Raw genomic sequence first — 11,731 nt, forward strand, 5'->3', positions numbered from 1 at the left:
ACAAATATAATAATAAAGAATATTAATTAAAATGATTGAGAATGCATATAAAATTCAATTAATCGTTTTATGCAATGTTTTTTTACAAGCAAGCTACTTCTCCCACCGCTTTAAACAGTATCATGTACCACGTGACGCATTGAGGCACTTAGCTCCGCCCACTTCAGGATTCATTTTCACACTGGTTTCCGATCTACTCAATAATTCGGTTTCCGTGATTTTCGACACGCCTCCAGAGGTCATTTTGCGACGATTAAAAAGAAGAAGCGAACACAAGAGTTCAGTTCGGGATCGGACAGATTTACTTTACACTTAATTTACAGAATACATCATCATGATCAACTGGAGGGTAAGACGCATGCTGAAACATCATGATAATGAACAGATTTCGTTATTATAGTATGTCAGTAAGTCTTTCTATACTGTGATCATTCAAACTAATTTAATTACTCTTGATCTATCTATCTATATTGCAGAATACTCTATCTCTTTCTCTAATAATAATAATAATATAATAATAATAATATAATAATAATAATAATAATAATAATAATAATAATAATAATAACAATACTAATGCATCTTCCCCTTTAAATGAGTAATGTATTGGTACCATGCTATTTAATAAGGGGGACCTCTTAAAAGAATACCATGGTATCACTACCACAGTAAATGTTCAAAAGCAGGATATTCTTGTTTACAACATGATATTTCTATTGTGCTTTATTGTCTTTAAAGCCTTAATAATGTGTTAAAGTATATCTAATGGGTGCCGGGTGGTCAAGAGTGTATGTGTGTACGTGTGTGTGTGTGCGCGTGTGTGTGTGGCAGCTGCTGTTGTCACGCAGAAACACTATCAGGCCTGTAGATCTTCTAGACGCCTGTCTCTCCTATCTGGGAAGTGACACTCATTTCTGTAGCCCTGCTATAAAAGTAATACTATGGTAATTTAGTAAAGTATTACTAAAGTAAACTAAAGTAAAGTGTTTTTGAATCATACTATAGTGAAGTATTGGATTAATCGGTTGTGCTGATTCTATAGTTGCAATGTAAACAAAATATCTATAGTAATATGAACGAGTGTATTATATAAGTAAACTATATTTAAATAGTGCAGTTCACCACAGTTTACAGTAGTAAAATCTGAAGTGCACTATAGTATTTATTAGTTTATCAATTCATTAAGCATGCTGTAGCATAATAAGTATAAGATTAATTCAGTGGATGTTTTCATCCTGTACATAAAAAAGGGGAGTCAATTTGGAGTGTTTTGTTGAGTAAAAAAAAAATTAAAGCATTTTCTTAAAATATGTGTTAATATAAGCTTATTGAGCAAAAATGACTCCATTTGCTGAAACACAGATAAAGCTGTGGCTTAATTAAGACTCAAAATCACCCCAGAGTGGATGAAAACATCCCCAACAGCACATTAACACACCAGTAGTGTAGTATATACAAGCACACAATATTCTCTCACTTGACGTATTGCATTACATCGTGGTCACCAGCCTCTTTAAACTACATTGAAGCCTATTGACTCAATATATAAACAAGCAGTTAAAATGATGGACTTAAAGCCTATGTGATGCATCATTGTGAAGTTTTATGTAAATATAACCTTTTTAGTTTTGAGTTTTATTAAATCTAATGATCTTAAACTGGTTTTTAAATGTTTAAATAATCATGTTCCTGTTTTCTGATCTAATCAGTAAGCATCAAACCTCTCACAGAGTCACACAGCAACTGCTAATGGTGACTGTCCAGTGCCAAAGTGGAAGACCTCATTGGTCAATCTGCTTTCTCTGTAAAGGGAGCCAAACTGTGGAATGATTTACCTGTTAGCTTAAAATCAGAAAGTAACCTAAATATTTTCAGTAGTGTTCTTAAAAGTGGTTAAAAGTAGTGATGTGACGTTGTGCGCCGATGCTTCGAATCAGAAAAAAAAGATCCATCTCGCAGTGAAGCAGTGAACCGGAGCTTGATTCTATTAGCCATCATCACGTAATCAGTGACGTCCGAAGCTTCATTTTCGTCTATACCCAAGTGACTGCTTCGAATTTTGATTTAAAGGTTTAAACACCCTCATGGGTTAGTAAAGTGTATAGTGAGAGATTAGGCGTCGATTACATACGTTTCATCTGTTTCAAAGCACTGCACCGGTCCCACACACCAGTAATTAAACTAAAATACAACAGTAAATTATAGTAAAAAGGTTTTGAACCATACTAAAGTGTATTAACGTGTTTTTTTTACAACTATCTTTAAAGAAAACCACTGCATATCGTATTATAGTGTTTAGCAGAGACCAGCTGGCGAGCGCCTCCCATGCAGGGATCGCTGGTTCGATCCCCGTTTGGAACGAGTGGCTGGGTGAAGGACTAGTTGGAATAAGATGTAAATGCTTTTAAATACCTTGGATTTTACTACAATCATCTGTGGTGTAATGTATTATTCACCTTATTCTCCGCGTATGAGCGGGCGCAGCCATTTGAATCATTTTGGCTCGAAACTTCCGGTCTCATTCACTTCCATTCATTTTTAAATGTTAAAAACAGCTCGTTTTGCTGCTTGGTGTTGTAAACTGATATTTTCTTATTATATTATTTTACTTTGTCTGTATTGTCATGCTAACACTTGTTTGTAGAGCGAGTAGTTTGACCGTTTTTTTGCCGTTTATTATTCCTAGTCATTTCTCCCATAGGCAGCTGAATCGAAAGTTCTAAAACAATCGCAAAAACGCGCGCACTTCCGCATTGAAGAATAAGGACAATACCGTATGTGTAAAAACTACAGTAATTGAGTAATTTGTTTATATTACTGTTGTTGTATTACTACATGAATGGGTTAGTTGTGAACTTTTGTCATTATTGCAACACAGTGCTTTCCCACACTTTAACCAGAAGAGGTCGTCATCGAGTTCTGATTAGAAAGCTTCGAGTAACGAACCATTTTCCAAAACAATTGAGTCGAGCGCTTCACTGATTCAGAAAGCTTCATTTCACCATCACTAGTTAAAAGCAAAACAGCAGTGTTTACACTAATAGTCTACTGTTAGTTTGTAGGATCATGTCGCCTTTGCTTTTGCTCCAGATATGTTATGTAAAGAATTATAATGATGTGTATATGTATTTATTATAGTTCCATTTGGTCAAGCCTCCTGTGGACAGCTGTTGAGAATTAGCAAGTCTGCTAAAACACTTAAACACATGCATTTGGTTGTCCGGTGTAATTGTGATGTCCATGTCAAATAAATAAATCAAAATATAAAGTATGATACACTACCCTACTGAAAAAAACAGCTTAAACCAGCCTAGGCTGGTTGGCTGGTTTTAGCTGGTCGACCAGCCTGGTTTTAGAGGGGTTTTAGCCATTTCCAGCCTGGTCTTAGCTGGTCGGCTGGAAAATGACCAGCTAAAACCAGCTTGGCCACCTAGCCAGGCTGGGAGCCCAGCCAAAACCAGCTATGTCCAGCTTAAACCAGGCTGGTCAAGCTGGTTTTAGTTGGATTAAGCTGGTCATTTTTCTAAGACCAGGCTGAAAATGGCTGGAAACCAGGCTGGAAATGGCCAAAACCCCTCTAAAACCAGGCTGGTCGACCAGCTAAAACCAGCCAACCAGCCTAGGCTGGTTTAAGCTGGATTTTTCAGCAGGGTATAGTATGGCATAAACGCTATACAGTACTATAAATTACTATAGTATTTGTTAATGTGGGTGGTAATCATATTTGTTGATCTACACAGAAAACTGATGCTTGTATTGTCATTTCAAGGCATTTTCTTCTGCTGAAGTGATGATTTGGTCAAACTCCAGCATTTGAAGTGTGCTGCTCATTCAGTTCCAACAGTTGTGACACCAGTGAAGTGTGTGTTAATTAGTTAAGTTAATAATGAAGGCTCTGCTACGTCAAGACCTGAGCTTAAATCCACAAAACACTGAACAATCATCTGATACTCACTCATGTTTGTGCTGCTGCTATTTCCCACTCCGGTGAATGATGTCACTTCCTGGAGGATGATGATGATGTCATTTAGGTAGTGTGTGTGATTTTAAGCAAACTAAAGCTGAAGACAACAGTACTGACTTAGGATCAGTCTGGTATTAAACTCTTCTGTGAGTGTTGATTTGGTGTTGTTTATATGTTTGAATCATTTACTGTGTACTAAAGTTTAATACAATTAAATGTAGATTATTTTAGTTTTCATTTTAATTTGAGCACATTTCTAAATTAATACGTTATTTATTAGTGGGAGGGATATTAGTGTGTGTGTGTGTGTGTGTGTGTGTTCTTGTACCCTCATGATAATATGCATATGTGTGTGTGTGTGTGTGTGTGTGTGTGTGTGTGTGTGTGTGTGTGTTTCTCATGATCCTCGTTTGTGTGTGTTCTTGTGTTATCACGATAGTGTGTGTGTGTGTGTTCTTGTATCCTCATGATAATATGCATATATATGTGTGTGTGTGTTTCTCATGATCCTCGTTTGTGTGTGTTCTTGTGTTATCACGATAGTGTGTGTGTGTGTGTGTGTGTTTCTCATGATCCTCGTTTGTGTGTGTTCTTGTGTTATCACGATAGTGTGTGTGTGTATTTTTGTATCTTTTTGATTGTGTGTGTGTGTGTGTGTGTGTGTGTGTGTGTGTGTTTCTCATGATCCTCGTTTGTGTGTGTTCTTGTGTTATCACGATAATGTGTGTGTGTGCGTGTGTGTGTGTGTGTGTTTGTGAGTGTATTTTGTATCTTTTTGATAGTGTATGTGTGTGTGTGTTATCATGATTGTGTGTGTGTGTGCGTGTGTGTGTGTGTGTGTGTGTATTTTTGTATCTTGATAGCGTGTGTGTGTGTGTGTGTGTGTGTGTGTGTGTGTGTGTGTGTATTTGTATCTGGATAATGTATGTGTGTGTTGTGTTGTCATGATAGTGTGTGTGTTTGTGTTTGTGTGTGTATTGTTGTATCTTTTTGATAGTGTATGTGTGTGTTGTGTTATCATGATAATGTGTGTGTGTGTGTGTGTATTTTTGTACCTTGATAACGTTTGTGTGTGTGTGTTATCATGATGATGATGTGTGTGTGTGTGTGTGTGTGTGTGTGTGTGTGTGTGTATTTCTTTATCCTCATGATAGTGTATGTGTGTTTTTGCATCCTCATGATAATTTGTGTGTGTGTGTGTGTGTGTGTGTGTGTCTGTGTGTGTCCTTGTGTTATCATGATAAGGTCTGTAACTGTGTGTATTTCTGTATCCTCATGACAATGTGTATGGCCTTGTATCCTCATGATAGTGTGTGTTTTTTATATCCTCATCATAGTGTATGTGTGCGTGTTAATGTGTGTGTGTGTGTGTGTGTCAGGCTCTGGAGAACGTGCCGGTGCTGCTGTACATCCTGGCCCTGAAGACTCTCCTGCTGTGTTTGGCGTTTGCTGGAGTGAAGATCTACCAGAGCAGGAGAGCAGAGGCGGCTCTCAAACAGCAGATGGAGATGAAGAGGAGACTCGCACAACACACACAGGACATCATCGACAACAAGAAGGACGACTGACGGGTCAGTAAACCAGCCTCTGTGTGTGTATGATGCTGAAGACTGAAATCAACCCAGTCTCTGACAGTGTGTGTGTGTGTGTGTGTTGCAGGAGTCGAGGTGTTCAGCTGCTGAAGCGCGTCTGCTGGATTGCTGTTAAAGTCTTGTTTCTTATGCAAAGTTTTTATTTATCTCCTCTGATGTTTGTAAATAAAAATGTTTTGTATTTATCTCTGATCTCTCTTATACTGCAGGACTGTTGAATGCTTGATTCTGATTGGCTGATGGACATTGTAGTTACTATTAATTAACACAGAGTTAAAGTAGTTCCGGCACATTTTGAGTGCATTACACCTCCATATCACTGTGCTGAAGAGTTATTTCACAGCTACAACAGTCAAAACAACACAACAGAAGGCTTTGGATGAGATGAGTGTGAGAAACTAGAGCTACACACAGGAGCATTTTTGAGGACAAAACCTGACAAACGCCTGAAGCACAACATCTGAACAGTGACTGCAGCTGTGGAAACCATACTAAAAGTGGAGTAATGTACTCCAGTCCGTTTGAATTATTAGAAAATAATGCACACTTGAGGTTTAACAGCATATCACCACTTCTAGTTTGGGTTATTTTCTAATAATTCAACAGTCTGGAGTCAATTATTCAGACCAGAACACCCACATGACAAAATCACCATAGTAGTTATTGTGGTATTTAATCATAGTATGTGTTGGGTAAAAAATATTACATTATTAGGCTATCATACTCTGCAAAAATAAATAGATTATGTTCCTCAAAAGGATTTTTCATTTTTTTATCATAAATGTTTTTTTTTATCTGCAGTGCTCTTCTTTTTAATATAAATAACATACAGCTTGATTTTTGAGCTGAGTTGTATCCACTCACCGGCCACTTTATTAGGTACACCTGTCCAACTGCTCGTTAACGCAAATTTCTAGTCAGCCAATCACATGGCTGCAACTCAATGCATTTAGGCATGTGGACATGATCAAGTTGATCTGCTGCAGTTTGAACCGAGCAATCAGAATGGGGAAGAAAGGGGATTCTTTGAACGTGGCATGGTTGTTGGTGCCAGACGGACTAATCTGAGTAGTACAGAAGCTGCTGATCTACTGGATTTTCACGCACAACCATCTGTAGGGTTTACAGAGAATGGTCTGAACAAGAGGAAATATCCAGTGAGCGGCAGTTCTGTGGGCGCAAATGCCTTGTTGATGTCAGAGGAGAATGTCCAGACTGGTTCCAGCTGATAGAAAGGCAACAGTAACTTAAATAAGCACTCGTTACAACCGAGGTCTGCAGAAGAGCATCTCTGAACAACACAACACGTCAACCTTGAGGCGGATGGGCTACAGCAGCAGAAGACCACACCGGGTGCCGCTCCTGTCAGCTAAGAACAGGAAACTGAGGCTACAATTCACACAGGCTCACCAAAACTGGACAATAGAAAGATTGGAGAAGGAACGTTGCCTGGTCTGATGAGTCTCCATTTCTGCTGCCACATTCAGATGCTCGGCTCAGAATTTGGCCTCAAACAACATGAAAGCATGGATCCATCCTGCCTTGTATCAATGGTTCAGGCTGGTGGTGGTGGTGTAATGGTGTGGGGGAGATTTCTTGGCACACTTTGGGTCCATTAGTACCAATTGAGCATCATGTCAACCCCACAGCCTACCTGAGTATTGCTGCTGACCATGTCCATTCCTTTATGAGCACAGTGTCTCCATCTTCTGATGGCTACTTCCAGCAGGATTATGCACCATGTCATAAAGCGAGAATCATCTCAGACTGGTTTCTTGAACATGACAATGAGTTCACTGTACTCAAATGGCCTCCACAGTCACCAGAACTCAATCCGACAGCCGAGAAATCTGCAGCAACTGCGTGATGCTATCATGTCAAAATCTCTGAGGAATATTTCCAGTAGCTTGTTGAATCTAGGCCACGAAGGATTAAGGCAGATCTGAAGGCAAAAGAGGGTCTAACCTGGCACTAGTACGGGGTACCTAATAAAGTGGCCGGTGAGTGTAACTCTGCAATTGGAAATGTCATATTGTTTGCTGTAATTTGCGTGTGTGAGCAGCAGGTGTCACTGTGATAGAGGATCCTCCACTGGAATAAAGGACTGAATCTGCAGAACTGAAATATGAGCAGCACAAGGTTACATCGACCTGTTAACCAGTACGCTCACCGCTTTCTGGAAAACAAGTGCTATAAATGACACAAATCAGTGTTAAACATGTTTGAGGATTTTAAACCTGGATGACCAAATATTCTGCATAATATAAATACAAATATATATATGGGGACCTCTTCTACCCTCTTTTTACAAGATGTAAAATACGTCTTTGGTGTCCCTAGAGAGAGAGAGAGAGAGAGAGAGAGTGTGTGTGTGTGTGTGTGTGGTGTGTGTGTGTGTGTGTGTGTGTGTGTGTGTGTGTGTGTGTGTGTGAACTTTTAGCTCAAAATACCTCACAAAGTTTTCTAACTCTCTGAAACTGACCCTTTTAGGCTTTGATCCTAATCGTGGTGTTTTGGTGACTGTCGCTTTAAATGCAAATGAGATAGTGCTCTTTTCAAAAGAGGGCGGAGCTACAAACGCCTGTGTGTCAGCATAGAGGCAGATTCAAAAACAAGACTTAAGTCCTATGCTAATGAGGGAGAGATGGTCAATAGTGGGCGGGGCTTTCCCACTCTGATGGCATGTACAAAGGCAGAATGTCAATCAAAGTGTTTCTGCAGACTGTTTTTATCAAGTCTGATTATAAACAATACAATTAATGCATTTTTATTATTAGAAGCTGGATATATATTTACACACTGGCGTTTAAATTCATTATAAAAGTGATTTTTGCATAATTGGTCCCCTTTAAAGCAGAAAAAAAGTACAAAAATAGGATGCATTTGACATTAAAAAATCTTAACAGTAAATAAGAATACCCTAGCAACCACACAACAATCCCCAGTTACCTCTCAACTAGGTAAACACCTTACTAACAGCATAGCGACCTGGTTAAAATTGTGGAAATAGTAGATTATACTGTATTATTGAAATATTAAATCATAAATGTGTCTGATTTGTTTCCAATAACAGTATAAACAAAAATAAAAAAGCAACAATATATTTACAGTTTATCTTTACATATATGCATGTTTCTATGTGATATTTCTTTAATAATTATTTACAGTTAGATAAAAAAATATTTTATTCACATATTAATTTTGTTAATAATAAAAACTGCATAATTAATATAATCAGCAATTACCATATTCCATATACATAATTATATAATTAGCATAATTACCATATACCATATGCATCATTACCATAATTAATATAATTACCATAATTGAATAATTACCATATACAAAATTACCATAATTAATATAATCAGCTAATTACCATATACCATAATTACATAATTACCATAATTGCATAATTACCATATACATAATTACCATAACATAATCAGCATAATTATCATATCCCATATACAATAATTACCATAATTACATAATTACCATAATTGCATAATTACCATATACCATATACATAATTACCATAATTGCATAATTACCATATACCGTAAACATAATTACCATAATTTATATAATCTGCATAATTACCATATCCCATATACATAATTACCATAATTACATATTTACCATATACCGTAAACATAATTACCATAATTTATATAATCAGCATAATTACCATATCAATTTACATAATTACCATAATTACCATATACCATATACATGATTACCATAATTAATATAATCAGAATAATTACCATATACCATAAACATAATTACCATAACTACATAATTACCATATACATGATTACCATAATTAATATAATCAGAATAATTACCATATACCTTATACATAAATACCACAATTACTTAATTATCATAAATGCATAATTACCATATACATAATTACCACAATTGCATAATTACCATATGCCATAAACATAATTACCATAATATAATCAGCATAATTACCATATCCCATATACATAATTACCATAATTACCATATCCCATATACATAATTACCATAATTGCATAATTAACATATACCGTAAACATAATTACCATAATTTATATAATCTGCATAATTACCATATCCCATATACATAATTACCATAATTACATATTTACCATAATTACCATATACATAATTACCATAATTACATATTTACCATAATTACATAATTACCATATACCATATACATGATTACCATAATTAATATAATCAGAATAATTACCATATACATAATTACCATAATTAATATAATCAGCTAATTACCATATACCATAATTACATAATTACCACAATTACTTAATTATCATAATTGCATAATTACCATATACCATATACATAATTACCATATTTGCATAATTACCATATACCGTAAATATAATTACCATAATTGATATAATCTGCATAATTACCATATCCCATATACATAATTACCATATTTGCATAATTACCATATACCGTAAATATAATTACCATAATTGATATAATCTGCATAATTACCATATCCCATATACATAATTACCATAATTACCATATACATGATTACCATAATTAATATAATCAGAATAATTACAATATACCATATACATAATTACCACAATTACTTAATTATCATAATTGCATAATTACCAAATACCATATACATAATTACCATAATTGCATAATCACCATATACCTATATACAATTACCATAATTTATATAATCAGCATAATTACCATAAACATACCATAATATTACCAAATTATTAGATCATATTTTATCAATATTAACATAAACAGTACCATAATGTTGTATAATGTTGTATAATGGTAACACCTTATAAAAATGTGCCCTATCTCTTCTAGTCCATTCATTCATTTTCCTTCGTTTTAGTCCCTTTATTAATCAGGGGTCGCCACAGTGGAATGAACCGCCAACTTATCCAGTATATGTTTTACACAGCGGATGCCCTTCCAGCCGCAACGCAGCACTGGGAAAGCTCTAGTTTACATACTAATTTTGGTCATGTAGGCTAATTATAATCACATTAACATAACAATTAGCCTATTAAACATAATTACCATATAAACATAAATGCTACGCCTGTATAATCGTAATGCCTTATAAAAAATGCCCGATCTCTTCTAGTTTACATATTAATTTCAGTAATGTAGGATAATTAAAATGGCATTAACATACAATTAGCCTAATAAACATAAATACCATAAATATTGTATAATCGTCAATTAAAACGTCACAAATTGCCAAAACCCTGAAATGTAAATTTCTTTAAATATACACTATATGAAATAATAATTCTTTGTTTTGAGAGAACAGACAACATTAAATTAAGTTTGATTAACTTAAAATTGCATACAAGGTTATGCATATAAAAATAACATTGTAGAATTCACATGACATGTTTAACGTAATGCAAATAATTGGCATTTTAAAATAATTTGCCTTTGATTTGGAGTGAAATGAGCAGTGATGTTTATTATAGTATATATTATTACAGTATTATACATAGAAAGTAAGTTAAAGGGTCACTAGCTGATGTACTTTGCTGTCCTGACGTCACTCAGAGCAATTTTAATTATGAAGCAGATCAATCTTAAGCTGCTGATCCTGTATTATCATGTGAAAATAAGCAACAGTGAATGACACACAGCGACTGCATTGATCGTGTTCGTTTGCTTCACATTATAAAGGGAAAAAGAGGCAGAGGTAAAGCGTGGAAATCTGCCATTCAGAAAAATCTTTTAAAATCAATAAATACAGGTGACACGGTGGCGCAGTGGTTAGCACTGTTGCCTCACAGCAAGAAGGTCGCTAGTTCGAGTCCCGGCTGGATCAGTTGGCATTTCTGTGAGGAGTTTGCATGTTCTTCCCGTGTTGGCGTGGGTTTCCTCCGGGTGCTCCGGTTTCCCCACAGTCCAAACACATGCGCTATAGGGGAATTGATGAACTAAATTGGCCGTAGTGTATGAGTGTGTGTGAATGAGTGTGTATTTCCTAGTACTGGGATGCGGCTAGAAGGCCATCCACTTCGTAAAACATACAGTACGCCAGATAAGATGGCGGTTAATTCCACTGATGAATAAAGGGACTAAGCCGAAGGAAAATTAATTAATGAATGACACACACAAAAAAACATTGTTTACTACT

General features: G+C 35.8%; 1 protein-coding gene across 1 annotated transcript; it reads left to right on the plus strand.

Moving 5' to 3' along the window:
* The first annotated feature begins 240 nt into the window (after positions 1-240).
* Positions 241-5,741, plus strand: LOC130233526 (small integral membrane protein 11-like). Its single transcript, XM_056463608.1, has 3 exons — positions 241-349; positions 5,344-5,535; positions 5,624-5,741. The coding sequence occupies exons 1-2, from the start codon at positions 335-337 to the stop codon at positions 5,530-5,532; spliced, it is 204 nt and encodes a 67-aa protein (XP_056319583.1). The 5' UTR covers positions 241-334; the 3' UTR covers positions 5,533-5,535; positions 5,624-5,741.
* The last annotated feature ends 5,990 nt before the right edge of the window (positions 5,742-11,731 follow it).

Source organism: Danio aesculapii, chromosome 1 (genome assembly GCF_903798145.1).
Source record: "Danio aesculapii chromosome 1, fDanAes4.1, whole genome shotgun sequence".
NCBI lineage: Eukaryota > Metazoa > Chordata > Actinopteri > Cypriniformes > Danionidae > Danio > Danio aesculapii.